Source organism: Rhinopithecus bieti, unplaced genomic scaffold, assembly GCF_001698545.2.
Source record: "Rhinopithecus bieti isolate Rb0 unplaced genomic scaffold, ASM169854v2 scaffold_20150, whole genome shotgun sequence".
NCBI classification, from domain to species: domain Eukaryota; kingdom Metazoa; phylum Chordata; class Mammalia; order Primates; family Cercopithecidae; genus Rhinopithecus; species Rhinopithecus bieti.
The window spans coordinates 111751-134565 of NW_016810565.1; the positions used below are offsets into that span (position 1 = coordinate 111751).

At 44.1% G+C, this 22815-nt stretch overlaps 1 protein-coding gene and 1 long non-coding RNA gene across 4 annotated transcripts in view; one reads left to right on the forward strand and one right to left on the reverse strand.

The window, feature by feature from the left end:
* Window positions 1–17511, reverse strand: part of FEZ1 (fasciculation and elongation protein zeta 1) — a 54228-nt gene extending 36717 nt beyond the window's left edge. For 2 of the 3 annotated variants that reach the window (XM_017892301.1, XM_017892299.1), the window contains exons 1-3: window positions 17321–17511; window positions 10821–11176; window positions 2877–2976 (exon numbers count right to left, since the gene is read on the reverse strand). In XM_017892301.1, the coding sequence (XP_017747790.1) occupies window positions 2877–2976; window positions 10821–11131 (411 nt within the window). In that variant the 5' untranslated portion in view covers window positions 11132–11176; window positions 17321–17511. Of the gene's footprint in view, window positions 1–2876; window positions 2977–10820; window positions 11177–17033; window positions 17085–17320 lie in introns of those variants that run through there. The other variant, XM_017892300.1, reaches the window with a different exon arrangement.
* Window positions 16544–18072, forward strand: LOC108542331 (putative uncharacterized protein MGC39545). Its single transcript, XR_014485120.1, has 2 exons — window positions 16544–16830; window positions 17700–18072. It is a non-coding gene; the product is annotated as a putative uncharacterized protein MGC39545 (long non-coding RNA).
* The last annotated feature ends 4743 nt before the right edge of the window (window positions 18073–22815 follow it).

The window sequence follows — 22815 nt, forward strand, 5'->3', positions numbered from 1 at the left end:
AATTAATCCAGATAATAAAAGAGGATGAAATAAAACAGCCTTAATCCATCTACTTTTGCTACCCTGTCCTTTTCCCATGGGTTAGATAGAAGAAATACTACAAGGAACAGAGCTCAAGCTCATCCTTCTCAGGGTCATTCAGTTTGCTCTGAAATATTAACCCTCTTGAGGGAAATCTGGAAATTAGGATAAATTAAAGCCCTTTTGAAGGGCAGACTATCTTACATATCCTTTGGCTTAATCCACAAAATGAGTTGGAAAGGTGTCAAAAGAGATAACAAAGCAAAATCTGCCTTTTGTACCATGATGGACCTGATTTGATTTCAGTAACTAGATTTATTCCATTATTGCCTCCATCTCCTTTGCAGTTTGTGTAAGCACTAAGCACCATACCTGCAAGCATTACAAGAGAAAATGCACAGCCGAGATTTCAAGACAGGACCTGAGACACAGCCTCCTATGTCTGTGCTGAGGAGGCTTGCAGGAAATCTTGGTTTCAAAGTCACCATCTTACCTGCTGCCTTCAATGAAGCCTTCAGGTTTTGAGTACCTTAGATTGCTAATTACTAGAAAAATGGAGAAGGATATATACAGCTACATTTTCAACAAATCAGTCAACTGCTGATCTCTTTGCTGTGCTATTTTGAGCAATAATCTACAATTATATTGCAGCGTAAGAGGAATCTGTTTCTTGCTCTTTTACTTGGACTCAATTCTGAAACACTTAGAAAGATTAGATCCATCCAACTCTATCACTTGCTGAGCCCGCAGGGCTGTGACAGCCCTTCTGATGATAAATTGTCAAAATTTCCTTCACAGCTGAAACTAGAAAACCAAGTGAGGCAGAAATTGGCTTTTAACATAGAGCCATTAAATGATTTTTACCTTTTGCTGTGCTCTGAATGTTTATGTCCTGCCCCCCAAATTCATACGCTGAAATCCTAATGCCCAAAGTGATGGTATTAGACAGTGAGACCTTGTGGAGGTGATGAGACCATGGAGGTGGGATGCCCACAAGTACCTTTCTCAAAGAGGCCCAAGGGAGCACTTTAGACCCTTCTACCATGAGGAGACACAGTGAGAAGGGGCCGTCTGTGAACCAGAAAGCAGGTCCTCACCAGATACTGAATCTGCCAGTGCCTTGATCTTGGACTTCCCTGCCACCAGAGCTGTGACAATCAACTTCCGTTGTTTATAAATTACTTAGTCTAGCCCAAACTGACTAAGAAACCATTCCATATGTAGATTCAGATGGGAGGGGCAATTTGGATCTTCTGAAAGGCCACCCCCTTTATGGCCTTTGCAAATCAACTCAAAATAAATATCATCTTTATTCTTCAGAAGTCCCTAGGCTACTTTCTTCCTTGGAGTCAGTAACTCATGGAGTGTGACTCTGGTCCAGACACATAAATGTCCCCTTGGTTGAGTTTCATGAAGAATTCTAGGCCAGCATGGTGGCTCACGCCTGTAATCCCAACATTTTGGGAGTCCAAGTTGGGTGGATTGCTTGAGCCCAGGAGTTTGAAACCAGCCTTGGTAACATGGCAAAGCACCATCTTCACAAAAAATACAAAAATTAGCTGGGCATGGTGGCATATGCCTGCAGTCCCAGCTACTCAAGGAGGGTGTGGGGGTAAGGCTGGAGGATCACTTGAACCCAGGAGGTCAAGGCCGTAGTGAGCCGAGATTGCGCCACTGCACTCCAGCCTAGGTGACAGAGTGAGACCCTGTCTGAAAAAAAAGAGAGACTTCTTCCCCATCGTGTGTCCACATTGCTAATATCTGGGCCCTACCTCTGGCCATTGTCAGGTGCAAGATCCATCAGTACTTGTTCTCAGCACTGTTTTTGGTGGGCCTGAACTGTTCATTTAAGATGGGAAAACCTAATTTTTTAAAACCATCATTGTTTGAACCCAAGAGAAGCCCGTGACAGTTTTCTCCTCTTATTTCAGGCCACTTTATTCTTCATGTTGTAGTACACAGATTGGAAGTATTGAAAGTAATGGCAGGCTGGGCATGGTGGCTCACGCCTGTAATCCCAGGACTTTGGGAGGCCAAGGCAGGCAGATCACGAGGTAAGGAGATTGAGACCATCCTGGCTAACACGGTGAAACCCAGTCTCTACTAAAAACACAAAAAATTAGCCAAGCACGGTGGCAGGCACCTGTAGTCCCAGCTACTCAGGAGGCTGAGGCAGGAAACTCCCTTGAACTCGGGAGGCGAAGGTTACAGTGAGCCGAGATCGGACCACTGCACTCCAGCCTGGGCAACAGAGCAAGACTCCATCTCAAAAAAAAAAAAAAAGGAAAAGGAAAGTAAAGGCAAAAACCACAATTACTTTTGCACCAACCTAATAGAAGTAATCTGTGTTTATGCTTTTCTGTAGATAACCATTCCTATCACTTCAGCTATATTGGGTGTCTTCCTTATCTTATTTTTCACCCTCCTCCACAACTCCTACCTTCCCAACGATTTTTTTTTTTAATTGAGATGGGGTCTCACTGTGTCATCCAGCTTGGAGTGCAGTAGCATGATCTTGGCTCACTACAACCTCCGCCTCCTAGGCTCAAGCAATCCTCCCACTTCAGTCTCCTGAGTAGCTGGGACCACAGGCAAGCGCCACCATGCCTGGCTAATTTTTTGTATTTTTGGTAGAGATGGGGTTTCACCATGTGGCCCAGGCTGGTCTTAAACTACTGAACTCAAGCAGTTACCCACCTTGGTCTCCCAAAGTGCTGAGATTACAGGCATGAGCCTCCATCAACAATTTTGAGCTTTATTACACAGCGAGGAAGACTGTTGAGTTACTGAATGTTTTTCTAACTGAATTCCACATCTTCTCAAGCCCTGCTAAACCAGGGGCCCCAGAGAGGTACCTCAGTGTCAGAGCAGTTGCCATTCAGAGCCTCGATGTTTGGATCCCTCCAGTCTTCTGACAGTGAAGGGATGTAATTGTCTGTCAGAGCATCCCAAACCCTGTAAACAAAGAGAAGCTCTCATTAACACACATCTGTGGCCTGGCCCCGCCTAGAGGAAGGAAGAGCTGGGCTGGGAGGGGAGAGAAGCTTCTGTGTGTGCCAGGCTGAGATCATCTGCCTTCCAGCATGCAGGGGCAAAGTAGCTTAAAAACTGAATCAGAGGCACATCCAGGGGAGAAAGTCCATGGAGCCTGGCCAGGGGCTTCAATGTGAAAGGTGTTTGCTTGAGGGAAGAGGAATTTCCTACCATTGAGATACAAATGGCAGCGTCTATAATCAAACCGACTCTGGCTCTGAAAATAAATCTGCCCCTCATCCAAATAGCTTATGTTTCTGAATGTCAGAGATGCCCATGTTTCTTTTCCTATGGGCAGAGAGAGAGAGAGAGAGAGAGAGAGAAAGGGAGAAAGAGAGAGGAACATAGAGACAGAGAGATTTGGGCAGTTTTTCTGGCTGAATCTCATTAAGATCAGAATCATTATCTAGTTTATAACCATTTCAGTTTCAGAGGTCTGCAATCTAAATGATCAGGAATTCCCTCCTTGACATCGAATGTAGGTAAGGGAATAATGCCAATGCTATGAGTACTTACTTACTACCCAAAATGTTCTATCAAACCCACGGGTTGCTAGATCCTGCCCTCGAGCAATGTCAAATCTAAATCCTGCATTGTGTCATTCCAACATCACGGACACTCTAAGGTAAATACTGTGTATAAAAGAAACCAATAAATACACCTCTGTCTACACAATTCGTTTTTAGTGGGGAAAGATGGGGCTACATTTATTACATTTCTTTTTAAAATTCTGATATGTACGTTATAAGAAAGGATTTCTACAATTCTTGTTCCTTAACTTATTTCAGAAAGATTTCTTAGGAAAAAAAAAGGAGGGAGGTTAGGGAAAATTTCAGAGTCACAATCACTTACACATCAGGAAGATACATGAATTATTCAACACCAAGAGATTAATGTAAATCAGTAAACAAAGCCCTTAAGATAACGACTGCCATGGAAGCCAATGGCACCTGAATTAATATTAATGAGGCCAGGCGCGATGGCTTACGCCTGAATCCCAGCACTTTGGAAGGCAAAGATGGGCAGATCACTTGACTCCAGGAGTTTGAGACGAGACTGGCCAACATGGTGAAACCCTGTCTCCACAAAAAATACAAAAATTAACCGGGAGTGGTGGCATGGGCCTGTAGTCCCAGCTACTCGAGAGGCTTGAAGTGGGAGGATAGCCTGGTGCGTGGGAAGAATCTTAGGAAGTCGAGGCTACAGTGAGCCATGATTATGTCACTGCTCTCTAGCCTGGGTGACAGAGCAAGACACTGTTTCAAAAAACAAAACAAAAACAAACAAAACAAAACTAAAATATTAGATAATGATAAATTAGGGCTCTATGCTGCAATCTCCTTCAGGTGCCTATGCATGTCAAACACAAATTATACCTGTGAGAGCAAGATTTTAAAAATAAGCAATGTGTATATATATATATATATACAAGCACACAGACACTTGAAATGAGAAAGTAACGAGGGCACTATTAACTAAACAAAACGCCCATACATCACATCACATTCCTGATTTTGTTTATGTCAGGAATGCAACATGATATATGGGTGTATAAGTAAAAAGACTTTCTTAGTGCACAATGCATGTAATTGGTGATGGAACAAATAAAAGGAACCCAAGAAAACACATTTTAATGGCAGTGCTTGGGGCATCTGCTTATTCATTATTTTGCTACCATTACAAGAAAACACTTTGAAGAGAACTCATCAAGTACTCATTAGCCATCTACTCAGCAGGATTTCAGAGCAGACTTCTTAAACCATGGGTGATATCCTAATCTCCATCAGGCACTATTAGAGCTGCATTAATCCAGGCTAATTCTAAATCCAAGTACCATTAGCATTCTAGAGCCAAGAAGCAAATAGGATTTGCTTTCTCCAAGACAAAACTCCAAGGCACCACACCCGCTGGAAAGGTCACTGTAGGACTGCTCTTTACATCACTGCATTACATTCTCTGCTGCAAGATTGAACATGCATACAGGCACTGACCTTCAGATTCGTCCCTGCAGGAAGCGCCTGCAGAAATGAAATTCAGCAAAGCCCAAAATAGGCAGGAGCCTTTTGTATCTCTCCCGGGCTGGAGGGAAGCTGAGAACTTTAACGAACTACACACTTTCCAATGACCTTGAGACTATTTACATCCTTAAAGTGATAAGCAGGGGCTCTCTTGGGATCACTTAGAGTGCCTGCTTTTCTCATCTGAGCCTTTGCTGATAAGCTTTGAATTTTATCTTCTGATTCTAGATTTTTAGTGACAATTCCCTAAACTTTTATCTTCTCAGGATTTCAAGCCATCCTCATTCTCTTTCATATTTTGTCCAGGTTTCCTTTTCCTTGCTGACATACTTTTATCCTTTGAAGTTTATAAACAAGCTTTAAGATAAAGCAGTTTTCATCTCTTTGTAATCACTTGCATACCCTTTCCATACTTATCCAGTGTCCATTTAACAATAACAATATCTGTCAACACTTGCTGGGCACTTACTATGAGCCAGGTACTATTTTACACTGGATTCTAAGCATGGATTAATTCATTCATTCTTCACAACACTTACACAAGGCAGATGCTAATGAGAAAAAAATTGAAACATAGTGAAGTTAATTCACTTGTCTCAGCTCACACTGCCAGTAATGGTAAAAGTGGGATTTGAACTCAGGCAGCAAGGCTACAGAGCCCATACTCCTAACCACTTAACAATTCCAACTCTTTATGAATTACGTAATTGGCATCAGCATGGGCATCAGAATAATATACCAAGTTCCTAATCAAAAGCTAGGAGAGCAGTTTAGAAACTGGCTCTGTGTGAAAATTAGCTGAGTGTGGTGGTGCACACCTGTAACCTCAGCTACTTGTGAGGCTGAGGCAGGAGAATCGCTTGAACCCAGGAGGTGGAGGTTGCAGTGAGCCGAGATCGCGCCATTGCACTTCAGTCTGGGCAACAAGAGTGAAACTCCATCTCAAAAAAAAAAAAAGAAAAGAAAAGAAACTGGCTCTGTGTGAAAAACCCATACCTACAATGATCCTGAACATTGTGCTTTCATGGATCTACAGAAGGAAGAATGACAAAGGTAGCGGGGTACATGGCCACTTTCTATGTAAATCTCCAGCCCAGGGAAGGGCACAAGGAAGGCACAAGCAGAACGCTGGCAGCCAGCAGCCTCAGCAACAGAGAAGCCGATGCAGCCAGGGCGGGGGAAACAGCTTTCTGTGAGGAAGAGGACGGGAAGGGCCGTCTATCCCATCATATATCCCATTATTAGCAGGGTTCTTGGGAGTGTGCATCGCCCCTTTTGTGAGTACCTGGAGGTGGACTGTAAAGTTTTACTTCCCTGAGAAGCATCCTGCTATTTACTCTTACCTTGGGGAAAGAAGACTTTGAAAGCTATCTCCTCTATCATTCATCAGAGAACAAGATCAAACAGGTTGCCTCAGTTCCTATCATTATGCTTCCATGACACCTGAGATTCAATTTGCTCTCTCCATCCCTATATAACAGAAAAGGCTTTTTCAGATGCATATTTTACAGCTGGGCTTAGGTGCCTGCAGAATTGACCTAAGTGTCTTTCGCCACAGAGAGCAGGGGCTTTGGGAAAGGCTGCTGGCAGAGTTTGAGCAAACCTGGAGTGGAGGAGGGTGGAGACTGGGGGGGTGCCAGGACACGTGTACAAATAGCTCCAGGGCCTGGAACTGGCAACATAGCCATCAGGGTTCTATCAGTCCTGACACACATGCAGACCCTTATATACCTATTTCTGACAGTATGGCAGGCAGCTTAAGGGGCTTATTAGAATTCTAACTTACTGACATTTCCCTCAAGCCTGGGTACTTCCCTTGTCTAATGTTTTGCTGGTGTCCAGTCATGCCAATATCCACACCCAAATGTGTATTAATTTGAGTACACTTTTGTACTTTATGTTTAGAAAGTATAAATTAGTGGCCAGGCGTGATGGCTCACACCTGTAATCCTAGCACTTTGGGAGGCTAAGGCGGGCAGATTGCCTGAGCTCAGGAATTCGAGATCAGCTTGGACAACATGGTGAAACCCCATCTCTACTAAAATACAAAAAAAAAAAAAAAAATTAGTCCAGTGTGGCGGTGTGCACCTGTAGTCCCAGTTACTCAGGAGGCTGAGGCAGGAGAATTGCTTGAAACTAGGAGGCGGAGGTTTCAGTGAGCCAAGATCGTGCCACTGCACTCCAGCCTGGGCGACAGAGTGAAACTCCGTCTCAAAAAAAAAAAAAGAAAGAAAGTAGAAGTTATTAGCAGCACATTAATGCCTTTGCTCAACTTTCTAGATGTCTTCAAATGCTTAAATAGAATCAATACTATATCTGCTTTCTATAAGGGGTAACTGAACCTCTAAAAAGAGAATTAAATTTTCTAAAAAATCACAGTTATGTGTAACTTTCCCTAGCTCACTATTTGGTACTGACTTGTCTTCAACATGTAGTATATCTGATGACAGGCAGTTTATTGTCTGCACTTTCTTTTTAACATCACCTTTAACAATTCTGTCTGAAGAACAGGAAATAGCCATTGCATGGTTAGCCGCTCTGTCTTAAGGGTACTTGTAAGAGGGCTGACAGGGATCCCCAGTGACGTAAGAGGTAAGCTGAGAGCCATCCATTTCCATTCTGTAGTGGCCCCTAAGAGGCTCTGACCTCCAGCCCCAATCTCTTATGGCAAAGGAAGAGGGTGATCACATATACACAAAGAAGAGATTCTGGGATGTTTCCTGATTTCAAAACCAAAAACTATGTATTCAAATCTGACTCTCCTTTAATGCCTAGAACTTCCATGCCCTGACAAATCAGAGATAAGTTGACAAATCTTAGCCAACTCCCCTCTTGGTTAAATAGTTCCAAATGAAGACTAAAGAAAAGAAAGCTTCTAAGGGAGTCACTACATTTGTTCTATGATTTGTGCTGTCTTTAAGGAGGCAGTTTAACCAAGTATTTCCCTGCTTTTGTTTTAAGCTTCTATTATTTACTTCTAACCCATCCATAGCACTTTTAACTCATTTGTGGATGAACCAGCCCTCTAAATACTAGACCTGAACAAGTTTATGACAATAATATTAGAGCTTTGTTCAGAAGTGTAGTCAGGTGAGATATTAAATCACCCTTTTCCTTTACTTAGCCATAATTCCAAAGTTGAAATATTTGGATAGTGTCTATGAAACAAAGTGTGTAACAGAATTCTGATTTTTATTTTAAATTGTAAAGAGGGGTTAGAACTGAATGCCTGGAAAGTGCTGTGTTAATTTTTCTCTTCCCAGCTTCCTCCCTCTACACTGTCCCTAAATTATACTTTATCTCGAAGGACTTATTCAACCTTTGGTCTCTTAACTGAGGCAGTCAATGAGGCAGTCAAGTCAGAAAAATCAGGCTGAGAAGGCCAATAATCCCATGTGATGGTAATTAACATTGAGTGGCCTCTTCTAATGTGCTAGAAGACAGTAAGAATCTGCTCATTGGGCCTTCATCCTTAATGAGGCAGAGGAAGGGTTTTGATAGGGGGGAAATGATTTGTTGGAAGCAAAAGGAATGGGACACATCTTGAAATGTCATTTTCAGAGCACATCCTGGGTGAGGTAAGAAATTAGGTTCTTTATAAGTCCTTAGCCTCACTTCATCAAGATTGAGCTCTGGAGGTTTCATAGATGAGGACCTACACAGTCAACCAGGGTTAAGTGACTTGCCCAAGGTCACACAGTGAGTTAGAGAGAGTACCAAAATTAGAATTCATAGTCTTTGTGTTTCCAGTTCATTGGCTGGTGCACTCGAATGAAAAAATGTTCTGCATAATAAAGCCCCAGAGCCATTCTTTTTTGACTTATAGATGTTGAGCAGATAACAGGCTCAGAATCTAAAAAGAATCTGTTTGAAACTTAAAATTTAAACACATAGCCCACAGTTATAGTACTGGTCAGCAAAATGAAATGTCCTCTGTGATCATACCTTCCGGCCTGCATTAATTAAAAAGAAAAGAAGGAAATGGTGTGGGCTTAGAAATACATTACATGTACATACAAGGCTACTAGCTATTATCACTCATCTAGTTTATTCAATATTCAATATTTCATTCAAAAATATTATTTGCTCATTTACTACAAACCCGAGCACTGTATGAGACAGTGGGGCTGTAAGAGTGAATAAAACAGATATTTGTTCCCTCTATGTGTAGAGGTAGAGTCTTACAGCAGTCATCAAATAAGCAACCCTCTCCCAAATACAGTCAGGTTCCAATCCTCTAGGACATGCCTCTTACCCCATGATTTGTGGGCCATTCTTCCCACTCAAATCCACAAAAAGGGAAACAAAAGCACAGGTGCTTCAGACTTCCCTGAACTTTGACATTTCTTGTGTGCTAGCTAAGGAACAATGGATGCATATTTTATCTCTGCAGGGAACTCATGTAGACAGTAGTCCCCCCTTCTCTGCGGGTTTGCTTTCCAGGGCTCGGTTATCTGCTGTATAGTACAATGAAATATTTTGAAAGAGAGAGAGAAAGAGAGACCACATTCACATAATTTTTATTACAATATATTGTTATAATTGCTCTATTTTGCGGTGAGCTGTTGTTAGTCTCTTACTGTGCCTAATTTATAAACTGAACTTTATCATATGTACGTACATACAGGAAAAAAACATTAAGGTTTGGTACTAGCAGCAGTTTCAGGCATTAACTGAAGGTCTTAAAACATATCCCACACCATGGGCCGGGTGTGGTGACTCACGCCTATAATCCCAGCACTTTGGGAGGCCAAGGCGGGCAGATCACGAGGTAAGGAGTTCAAGACCAGCCTGGCCAACATGGTGAAACACCATCTCTACTAAAATACAAAATTAGTCGGGTGTGGTGGTGCATGCCTGTAGTCCCAGCTACTCAGGAGGCTGAGGCAGGAGAATCGCTTGAACCTGGGAGGTGGAGGTTGCAGTGAGTGGAAATCATGCCACTGCACCCCAGCCTGGGTGACAGAACGAAACTCCATCTCAAAAAAAAAACAACACACATTGCCCGAGGATAGTGGGGGAACCACTGAATCTTTACTAAATGCCTAAAACATCCTTCTTTAATTTGTGTAACATATCACCCCCTTGTCTTTCTAGTCCCTTCTGAAAGAGTACTTTTCTCAGATCCCTTTTCTTGACTACTATTAAAACCCTAGAAAGTAGCTAGCAAGTGATACAAGGAATCTGCATACTCAAAGGCCACATCACCTAGTTTCCACCTTTACTTTGTCCAGGGTAGGCCCCTGTGCTCTCAGTTCAGTTTAGATGCTTTCTTATGTGGACATATCCTAGCATCTGTAGATAACTCTCCAGGCCTGAGGGGCTGTCAAAAATTCGGGATTTTCAGAATTCTGGTGTTTCTTGAAGCAAATTGGTCCAATAACATAGATTCATCCATCATGGTTAATTAATTTTTTCTGGACTTTATTTATAATATCTCGCTGGATTTCCACTGATATAAAGAAAGCTCAAGATAGACCCTGAAATATAGTGTGCTCCTGAAATTCCATTTTGTATCTAGGAAAACCCTCATTCCTCTAAGGTTTCAATTTAAGAAAGTTCTCCGCAGGGGACTGTAAAGGGACATATATAGAGCTATGACAGGAAGTACCAGGGCACTGCTCCGCTGACAACACGAAAATGAAAGTAATAGGCCATAAACCTATAGACAGAAACTAGCACTATGTCAAGGAGCCAAGGCTAAAGGGCTCTGGACTGAAGCAGGAGAGGGCAATTAAGACTTCTTACTCCTCGTCCTGAAGGGTCTCCTCCTCCTCTTGGATCTGTAACTGGTTCTTCACGGGAGCTAGGTTCTCGGTCTTGGCGTTGTAGTTCCGAAAGCAGACATTGAGCTTCTCATCAAATTCATTCACGAGGTCCTCCATGGACTTGAAGCTGATTATTTCGGAAGAAAAATTCTCAAGCTCAGAGAGGGAGGGGTCCTCGAGATGGTGGGGAGATGAACCATAGAAACACCGGGGCTTCTCCTCCGGGTCCTCCGAGCAGCAGGGTCGAAGGTCCTCAAACTCTTCATCCAGACTCACCAGTGGGGCCTCCATTCTTGCTCAGCAGGAGAACAACAGCGACTTTCAGGATGAGTTTATCTAAAAGAAATGAACAGCATAATGTGAGTTTAGACCAGGCTAATCTAAATAATAGAGTTAACTTTGGAGACACACCTGCTTCCCATTCCCTACTCCCAAAAACAAGGTACTGGTTAAGTACGAAGCTCCTGGACAAGATCATGTAGGTTTGCATTCTGTTCTGTCCTACCAGCTGTGACCTTGGGCAAATGATTAACTGCTCTGTGCTTCTTATTCTTCTCAAGACAGATATAATACTGAAACCACCTCAAAGGGCTGTTAGAAGACTAAAGGAGTAAACACAGGTAAGTGCTTAAAACAGTGCCTGGAAGATAATAAGTGCCAATATTGTTGAATACTTTCTGTTGGTGTTTTAGTAGTAGTATTATTACTATTACTATTACCACAGACCCACATCCTTAACTACGTGATCTGAAAGCTGAAAATTCTCCATTTTGGCAGCAAAATGTGACATGATCTAAACTCATCTGGCAATTAAACATGACCAACATGAATATAAAGCTTCTCGTGGCTTTAATCGATCCCATTTTGTGTGTTTTGCTGCAGAAATATTAATTTTTTAATTACAAAGATTGCTATCCCAGATCCCACTGGATGAAATGCGGAATGTACACCCTATTACTACCTTCCAAAATCTGAAATAATCTGAATTCCAAGTGCCTGGCCCCAGGGGTTTTGGATAAGGGTTCATGTACCTAGATATTACTACCCTTATCAATAAATAATAGAAACTGATAAAACATTGGCTGGGTGTGGTGGCTCACGCCTGTAATCCCAGCACTTTGGGAGGCTGAGGTGTGAGGATCATTTGAACTCGCTCGGGAGTTCAAGACCAGCCTGGGCAACATAGTGAGGTCCCATCTCTATTTTTTATTTAAAAAAAAAAAACTAATAAAACATCAATAGAGACTTTCCAATAAGTGTCTGCATTGTTTTTGTTTTGTTTTGTTTTGTTTTGTTTTGTTTTTGAGACATAGCTTCACTCTGTCACCCAGGCTGGAGTGCAGTGGTGTGATCTCAGCTCACTGCAACCTTCACCTCTGGGTTCAACAAATCCCTGTGCCTCAGCCTCCCAAGTAGCTGGGATCACAGGTGTGTGCCACCACACCGAGCTAATTTTTGTATTATTAGTAGAGATGGGGTTTCACCATGTTGGCCAGGCTGGTCTCGAACCCCTGACCTCAGGTGATCCACCAGCCTCAGCCTCCCAAAATGCTGGCATTACAGGCATGAGCCACCATGCCCAGACAAGCACCCGAGGTTTACCCACACATAGATCATATGCCTAGGAGCAGAGGAATAGACTAAATGATCTATTATGCTGTATCCTGTAAGAAACAGACCCAACTACCCATGTGCTCCAAAGCCATACTCCATAACCATCTTGAGCACTGCACCCTGAAACGCTGCACACACAGACCTTCCTTCAGTTCCCACCAACTGTGGGACCTCTACCCCTCATCGGGCCCTCTTCATACACCGCTTCCAACTGTGATTTATCCATCTGTGTGTACATCTGGGCCCCATTCAATTTTAACTTAAATTCCTCGAGGACACATAAATCCTCTGGATATCTTCCCTGGCTCCAAATATACACTGCCTACCCTGTGGCTAGGCAGTCAGTCAATGTGTGCTCATTGAAAAAATTATCTATCTCCCACATACAGTTTTCCATTTTCAATTTCAGGCAGCATAAGCATTGCTGACTATCATACCCTTCCCTACATGCTCAACAGAAGGGCAACCAAGCTTTTCTGTTTGGTCTATCGGGTTATTGATATAGTTAGGTGCTCAAATTGGAGGCGCTTCCTGAAGGAGAACCAGACAAACAGCAACATTCATGGATTTTGCCCTAGGAGTGCCCATTCTCCATCTCTACCTACAAAACTAAAACTCTAAATAAGCAAAGCAAAGGATATGCCAGGCAAGGACACTACCAGTTTGCACCAGGATTTTGCTGGGATTAAGTTGATTACCACTGCTTTAAAACATATTCGGAGCATTTACTGTTTGCAAAGGCAACATGATAGGACCTTTGAATACAAAAATAAATACAAGTAGTACCATATCTTGGAAAGAAGGTAGGCTCAAGAGCCAACAGATCTGCCAGTGGCTTGCTGAGTGACAAGCATCATTGGTCCTGATTTCCTCATTTGTTATAAGGAAGGTGTTGGTACAGAGTTAACATATTTAGGAGTTAATTTTAATAAATCAATAATTTAATCATATTGATTGAAATAATATGTTTATTTAATCCAATATATCCAAAGTGTTACCATTTCAAAATGTAATCCACAAAAAAAGCTAATGAGGTGGTTTTTATTCTTTTTTATACTAAGTCCTTTGGAATCCAGTGTATATTTTCCATTTACAGTACATCTCGCTTTGGACTAGCCACATTTCAAGTGCTCAACAGCCAAATGTGGTCTGTGGCTACCACAATGGACAACATAGCTCCAAAGCAGACACAAGTAATTGCCCATCAGGGGTTCTTCATCTTCAGTACATAGACCCCTGCGGGCTCTTTAAAGGTCACCATATTTCAGTGAAATTGGTTTCCTTTACAAGACTAAGTATTTTATTTTATGCATTTAAAAACATTATTTCGAGAAGGAGCCCATAGACTTCTCCATACCACCAAAGGAGTTCATAGTGCAAAAAAGATTAAGAATCCCTGAGCAACAAAAAAGTGAGATTAGAAAAGATGGCAGAATGCGGTAGAGAGTAAAACAGGTTTTACAGCCCAGGAATTTGTGTTGATTAAGGCAGTACTCTGTGATGGCTAAGAGCATAGGCTTCGGGTTCCTGTCCTGGTCCTATCACTCCTAACTGGGAGACTTTGGGCAAGTTATCAGCCTCACTGTGCCTCAATTTCATCATCTACAAAATGGAGTTTAAAACAGTGCTTCCCTTGAAGATTACTTTTTGGACTAAATGAGATCATCTTTGAAGTGTTAACTACAATGTGTGGAATATAGAAAGCATCCAGTAAATATCAGTCATTCCAGGAAAAACAAAGCTGGGCACGGTGGCTCACACTTGTAATCCCAACAACTGGAGAGCATGAGGCAGGAGGATTGGTTGAGACCATGAGTTTGAGGCTATAGTGAGCTATGATCACACCACTGTATGCCAGCCTGGGTGACAAAGTGAGACCCTATCTTTAAAAAAAAAAAAAAAAGTAAAAAATAATTCTAGGAAAACCAGGATAGCTTACTTACATAGAAATGTGATGTGGGGGTTGGGCACGGTCTCATGCCTGTAATCCCAGCACTTTGGGAGGCCGAGGTGCATGAATCACCTGAGGTCAGGAGTTCAAGACCAGCCTGGCCAACACGGTGAAACCCCATCTCTACTAAAAACACATACACACACACACACACACACAAATAGCCAGGCGTGGTGGCAGGTGCCTGTAATCCCAGCTACTTGGGAGGCTGAGGCAGGAGAACAGCTTGAGCCCAAGAGGCGGAGGTTGCAGTGAGCCGAGATCACGCCATTGCACTCCAGCCTGGACAACAAGAGCGAAACTCCATCTCAAAAAAAAAAAGAAAAGAAAAGAAAAGAAAGAAAAAAAGAAATGTGATGTGGGAGTGCTTCAGGTAAAAGCAAAATTATCCCTGCCATGATATTCTCTGTGCAATGCTTCAATATGCTTATCAAACAAGAGAACTATGCTGAAAGAGTTTTAGCACCTTTTTTACTAAGGCTTTTTTTCAATTCATTTGTTCAAAGTTTCCTGGATCATGGGTCCCATTTTACAGAGACATGAAAGCTAATCAGATAGTGTTGCAGGTATTTACACTGCCTTTAAATTTGTACTTTTCTCTGGGAATGACAGGGGAGAACCAGGTGGTGACACCAGTGGGGTTTCTGATTTGAAATGACACAGTCTATAGGATTAACTAGCAACAAGAGGCCAATCCAACTAGAATCTAGGACTAAGACTGAGTTTTGAGTATTGGCAACAGGAAGAGTGTGCTGAAAGCACCTAGCCTCAGCCCAGGCAGACTGTAGAGAAAATGGATTCATCTAGAAAATTATAAAAGACAAAATGAATATCACAGCTCTAGGGTTCAGACATATGCTCATTTGAAACAGTCCATAATATAGACTGATTGTTTTTTGTCAACTCATTACCCAAGAGCCAAGAAGTGCTGCATGAATGACCATCTGGAGATGAAGTTAAAGTGAAAGCCAGTGCTGGGAAACTAAAGTCACTCAACACCCAAACTGAACCCAGCATTTGTGGAAAGACCCCAGGCTGTGGCACAGGAGATGAGAGTCAGGCGTTCTGACCGGCCCCACTATACCCTCCAGGAGGGCTCTGTGGATTGGGGCTGGCAGCATGTCCTTAGATGGTGACCCTGCCTTCCTTCCTTTAGCCCACTTTCTTTCACCCTCCCCTCTTCGCGGAGTGCTTTCATCCTTCAGTTAAAATGTCTGAAACAACCTTATCTTCCATCCTGGCAAGCTTGCCCCGTCCTCATTCATAGCTCATCTGGGAGCCCTCCTTTCCTTAAAGAAGGATTAATACAAGTGATAGTTTATTCTCTTTAGACTTCCAAGATCAAAAATAAATAAATACATACATGAAAATGGCAGAAAGAAGGAACCACGGGAGGGTCGCCTTTTCTTTCTCTCTTTACCACAGAACAGAGCGCAGGACTATAGTTGGATTGTCCTACAATCTATTCCATTTATTTTCGCTCCCAATAGATGGTGTAATTTGGAAAAGAAAAGACACTCACGGGGCTTAACAGAGACCCAGTAGGAAACGCGTAAACGTCTCCCTGCAGCATAATGATGCACTGGCTGCAACTCGGGGCTGCGGTACAAATGCCCAGTCCCTGCTTTGCTGAGCTGACCCGAGTGGAGCGGAGCGGTGGAGATTTCACCACGCTAACCCCGCTGGGCCTGGGCACCTCCGCACAAGCCCCATTCCATCTCCTTCTTCCCATCACTTGCTCCATAGATCAATTGATTTCGTGCCTCGTCGTCCCCCATGTCCGTCCCTAAAACCTATCCTGCACTGATCCACCTTCAGATTTCCCACTGCTCCTCCGCAGAACCCAGCCAGTGTGCATGTTTGCGCACATTTTGACAGAAAGGGTATTTTGTTGCATATGGATCAGCAACCCCTTCGCGGTTCTGCTTGCTACCCTCCCCCTCCTCCCGCTGCTCCATTCACCTCCATCTCAGATCTCCCTCCTCCCCCTGGTCCGGTGGGGTAAAGAAAGGCTCCTCCAGGCAGCACAATGGCTGGCGCTCGGAGGAAGCCGGACTCATCCCGCGCAGGCCGCACACACACTCCACTGCCCTCCAGGTCAAACAAGCCCGGACACGGGAGAGGGATGGGAGTCGGGTATGCCTAGCGGCGGGGAGGGAAGGGATAGGCAAAAGGGAAGAAGAGCGGGCTGTGATACCCCCTCGACGCCGTCAAACACCGCTCCCCGCGCTCCAGAGCCGGGGGCCCACCCGACGGCAGCGCGCCCCGCCACCGCGCCGCCGCCCCGGTCCCTTCTCCCGCCCGTCTGTAGTAAAACAATCGCTCCCCCGGCGTCTGCGGCCGCTGCCAGCGGTTCTGACACTGCAGGAATGCGCGGACTGGGGAAGGCTCACCACTCTGGGGAGGGGCACGAGCGGGGTCGGGGGTAAGTTCTTAGGGACAAAGATGATGTTGGGGCGTTTACGGTGACTGGACCAGATAACGGTCCCGGGACCAGGCACCGACCCACTGCCCCAACGCGATCGGGCGGCGTTCTCCTCCTTCCCCAGCCCCCATACCGCGCCGCCTGCCTTCACACGCGCGCACACACGCGGGCACACACACGCAGACACACACACACACACACACCCCAGGCCTGGCTGGAGGGCCGATGCTGAGATGACACTGGAGGAGCCCATCATCCCACATCTCCCGGGCCTGGCGCTGCGTCCCAGCTGCGCTCCCTGAAGGGCTGGGCAGGAGGGCGACGGCCTCCGGTTGTTCCTTTCCAATCCCAGGATGGGACGGGGTGAGGGGCGCTGTGGCGACCCCAGACCGTCCTGTCAGAGAATCCCGGGGCCTCCTTACCACCCCCACCAGACCCCACCCCCAGCAGTGGGTCGGGTCCTAACTAAAGTCGACCCCCGCGACGGCACCTGTGCGGGTCCTGGCGGAGGGAGGCGGATCCCGGGGCTCAGCCGGACACCCCCATCCACGGGCCGCGGGAGCGGCCGGAGCGCAGCGCAGCGCAGCGGAGAGCCAGCTAGCCAGCGAGCGCTCCCCCCGCAGCTCCGGCTGCGCCCGGCTCCGCTCCCGCCTCCACCCCACCCCCTCCCCGCGCTCGTGCCCGGGCTCCGGGGGCGCGCCCGCGCTCGGGCACCCACCCAACTGGCACGCGCGGGAGCTGGACGTCATCCCCTAGTTAACATTCATAGCCTTCCTCTGAGCACGTGGGCCTGCCTTTATTAATATTTATGCATTTCTGTTTCTCTCCTCTTTAACATTGGTCTTTCTGCTTCCCTCATGAATATTCAGAAGCTCCAAGATGAGCGCGTGCAATAACTATCAACATGGATACCTCGCAGAGCCTGACACTAGCTTCTGGATAAAATGCAGGCGATGGCTGCTGGCGGATGCCAGCAGACACACTCAAAGGCCCTCTTGGACTTTCTGAGCTTCCCATTCTCCTCTACTGGAGGCTGAGGCGGGGAGGCCCAGCGACGTCTCCCAGCCCCAACTGGGTTCCGACCTCAAGCCAAAAGTGAGGAGGCTGGCAGGAGAGCTCTTCTCGCCCAAAGATGCGGGGGTGGGAGCCGGATCCAGCTGAAAAATCTGAGTGAGAAGGTTTCAGGCCCAGGAGGACTTGAGATAATACAGGAAAACTCGAGAGGCTGAAATAAGAAGGGTCCCTGGGGTCTTGTGAAAAATTATTCATTTATCTTGTCTACTGTGTATAGGCCTGTGCTTATAGAAGCTGTCAATAAAAAGTCTCATAATTCATGAATACACACAACTAAGAGCACAACAACTGTAATTATCGAAGGAAGGCACTGGAAAAAGCACTTTTGTCTTGGAGAACCCCAAGCACTTTTGTCTGATTACAAAGTACCTCTGGGCTGAACTGAGAACTTCGACTGGAAGGGGCAGGGAGCTTCTCTTTTGCTTGTTTATGCATTCATTCCACAGACATTTCAACCATGAGAAGGATGGAAACAGGAATAATGTCCCAATGAGATGAGAAGAAGCGTTGGCCTATTTGTCTTTGTGGGAGCAATAAACAGAGGATGTCTTCCTGTAAGAAATCATAAGGCCAGGCACAGTGGCTCACAACTGTAATCCCAACATTTTGGAAAGCTGAGACAGGAGGATCACTTGAGGCCAGGAGTTCAAGACCAGCCTAGGCAACATAGTGAGACCACATCTCTACAAAAAAAAAAAAAAAAAAAAAAAATAGCCAGGCATGGTGACCCATCCTGGTAGCCCCAGCTACTCTGGAGGATGAGGTGGGAGGATCGCTTGAGCCCAGGAGGTTGAAGCTGCAGTGCACTCCAGCCTGGGCAACAGCAAGACCTTGTCTCAAAAATAAATAAATAAATAAATCACAAAGAGTAGCTGGTTAAAAGATCCCTAAATCTCCTTTCTTGGGATCATACCCAGTTTTGTGACCTTAGGTTAGCTAACTTCCCTGTGGCTCATTTCCTCATCTGTAAAATGAAGAAAATAATAGTGCCCCACTCTATTGTGGCCTATTGTGGGATTAAAGGAATGAATGTAAGTAAAGTACTTCCAGGTATATTAGAAGGCACTATACGTAGGTATGTGTGTGTGTGTTTATATATATATGTCTTGGCTAATTTGAGGCCATCTTTTATCTAGATCTTCAGAGCATGGGACAAACAGGTTTGAGAGAAGCTTGTGAAGTACTGAAAGTGATAAAGAACTTGGTCTTGAACTGGTGACCTTGTTAGTTATCCTCTCTGAGCCTCAGTTTTCTCATCTGTAAAATGGAGATGCCGATATCTGCTGTTGGATGCCAATGTCTACTACAAAGTTGTCGTTATGCATATTAAGTAATATAATGCATGCAAAATGCTTAGCACAGTGCCTGGCATATAATAAGTAACCAATTAGTGGATTCTGTTGTTATTTTTGTGAGGTTATGAAGAAACTGAAAGTTGAGGACATCTAGGCTAGGTACCTGGGATGAGAAATCCCTGAACATTAGCCCAGTTATTCTTCCAGCAAACACTTATTTTATTGTAGTAAGATATATATAACATAAAAATTACTATTTTAACCATTTTAAGTATACAAGTCACTAGTATTAAACACATTCACATTGTTGTCTAACCACCACCACTATTCATCTACAGAAATTTTGTTATCCATACAGAAACTCTGTATCCATTAGACACTAACTTCCCAGTAATCCCTTCCCCAGCCCCTGGTAACCACTATTCTAATTTTGTCTCTAAGAATTTGACTATTCTAGATACCTCATATAAGTGTAATCATACAATATTTGTTTTTTGTATCTGACTTATTTCACTTAGCACAATGTTTTCAAGGTTCATCTATGTTGCAACAATGTCAGAATTTCCTTTCTTTTTAAGGTTAAATAATCTTCCATGTATGTATATACTACATTTTGTTTATTCATCTGCCCATGGACATTTGGATTGTTTCCACCTTTTGGCTATTATGAATAATGCTACTAATTTGTCATGAGATTAGAGTGAGAAAGAAGGGATAAAAAAATAATGCTACTATCAACATTGGTGTACAAATTCCAGCAAACATTGGTTGTATTCTATGACCTAGGCTAGAAGTTGGGGAGCTAAAATGAAGGCATGCTTTCAGGAGGTTCCATGTTTAGCACATTGATTTCCAAACTCTGCTGCTTAAAACCTGTGGTGGATTGAATGGTGTCTTCCTAAAATTGTGTCTACTCAGAACCTCAGAATGTGACCTGTACGGATGTAATTAGTTATGATGAGGTCATACTAGATTCGGGTAGGCCCTAAATCCAATGACTGGTGTCCTTATAAGAAGACGAGAGGAGGCTGGGCATGGTGGCTCACACCTGTAATCGCAGCACTTTGGGAGGTGGGTGGATCACCTGTGGTTGGGATTTCAAGACCAGCCTGGACAACATGGCAAAACCCCATCTCTACTAAAAAATTTAAAAAATAAAAAAAAATTAGCAGGGTGTAGTGTCACACACCTATAATCCCAGTTACTTGGGAAGCTGAAGAAGGGGAATCACCTGAACCTGGGAGGCATAGGTTGCAGTGAGCTGAGATCGTGCCACTAGACTCCAGCCCTGGTTGACAGAGCAAGATTATGTCTAAAGACAAAGAAGAAGAAGGAGGAGGAGGAGGAGGGGGAGAAGGAGGAAGAGGAGGAGGAGAAGAGAGCATCCACAGGAAAGGAGGCAGAGACGAGTAACGCAGGTACAAGCCGAAGGACACCAAGGATTGCCAGGAACCACCCAAAGCTAGAATGAGGCAAGAAAAGATTCTTCCCCAGGACCTTCAGTAGGTAGCATGGCCCTGCTGACAGCTTGATTTTGGACTTCCAGCCTCTAGAACTATGAGATCACAAATTTCTCCATAAGATCATTTGTTATGGCAGGCCTAGGAAACCAATACAAATTTTGGTAGTAGAAAGTGGGGTGCTGCTGTAACAAATACTTAAAAATGTGGAAGTGTCTTTGGAACACGGTAATGCAAAGAGGCTGTAAGAATTTTGAGACACGTGACAGAAAAAGCCTATATTGCCCCAAAGAGACTGTTGGTAGAATTACAAATATTAAGGGCAATTCTAGTGAGGCTTCAGAAATGAGGAGACTATACAGAAAGTTTCTATGGTCATAGAGAATACATGTATTATCATAACAAAATAGAAATATGAATGTTAAAGGTGAATCTGGCAAGGTCTAAGATGGAAATGAGGAACTGTTGTTAGAAACTGAACAAAAGAGAAACTTTTTTATAGAGTGGTAGATAACTTGGCTGAATTTTGTCCTGCTGTTGGAAGGCAAGTAGAACTTATAAGCAATGAACTTGTATATTTAGCTGAGATTTCCAGGCAAAATGTAGGAGATTTGGCCAGGTTTCTCCTTGCTGCTTATAGTAAAATGCAAGGAGGAGTGATGGTGTGGATCCCTTTCACTCCTAAGTAGTGAGTTACATAGGAGAGCAACATGGTTTCTGAGAATTTTATACCAACAGAAACACTGTCAGCCTGGAATGAAAAGGACAGAGATAAAATGAAGGACAAGTCTTAGACCTCTGAAATCCCACAGGCAGAAAATAGGCTGATGCATGTTCTTGGCAGCAAACATGGATTATCCTTCAAGAAAAAGAAAGAATGACTCTTAGGATGGAGCCCATTGCCCTGGATCCAGAGGAAAGAGCATCGAACCACAAGGGATTTTTCTCAGGCCTTGAAACCTAATGAAACTTCCCCTGCTGTTCTGCAAGCTTTCTTTAGACTAATGACCCCCCTGTTTTCCTTCCATTTTCTCTCTCTTTCAAAAATGTTTTTTAAATTTTTTTTGTAGAGATGGGGTCTCACTATGTTGCCCAGGCTGGTCTCAAACTCTTGGCCTCAAGGGATTCTCCCACCTCAGCCTCCCAAAGGGCTAAGATTATAGGCATGAGCTACGGTGCCCAACCCTCCTTTTCTCCCTTTTGCAAGGGGAATGTCCATCCAATGTCTGCTCTACCACTGTATTTTGGAAACAGATCATTTGATTTCTAGTTTCAAAGGTCCACAATGTGAGAGGAATTTTGCCCCAGAATATATCACACCTAGAGTTTCACCCATACCTGATTTAAATGATGAGATTTGGAACTTTTAGAGTTTATATTTGTAATAGATGAGATTTAGATTTAGAGCTAATGCTGGAATGGGTTAAACCTTAGGAATGTTGGGATGGGGCCAGGCACCGAGGCTCACGCCTATAATCCCAGCACCGTGGGAGGTCAAGAGGGGCAGATCACTTGAGGTCAGGAGTTGGAAACCAGCCTGGCCAACATGGTGAAACTCTGTCCCTAACAAAAAATATAAAAAAGTAGCCTGGTATGGTGGCATGTGCCTGTAATCCCAGCTACTCAGGAAGCTGAGGCAGGAGAATTGCTTGAAGCTGGGAGGCAGAGGTTGTAGTGAACCAAGATCGTGCCACTGCACTCCAGCCTGGACAACAGAGCAAGACTCCCATTTAAAAAAAACAAAAAACAGAATATTGGGATGGGATTAATATATTTTGCATGAGGAGTAGACAAGAATTTTGGGGGAGCCACAGGGTAGACTGTAGTGGGATGGATAATGTTCCCCAAAACTACATGTCTACCCCAAACTTCAGAATATGACTTTATTTGGAAATAGGGCCTTTGCAGATGTAATTAGTTCAAATGAGATCATACTAGATTAGGGTGGTCCTGAAATCTAATGACTTGGTGTCATTGTTAAGGCAGTCCTAAAAAAACTAGTATGGAGGCCGGGCGCGGTGGCTCAAGCCTGTAATCCCAGCACTTTGGGAGGCCGAGACGGGCGGATCACGAGGTCAGGAGATCGAGACCATCCTGGCTAACACGGTGAAACCCCGTCTCTACTAAAATACAAAAAAATAGCCGGGCGAGGTGGC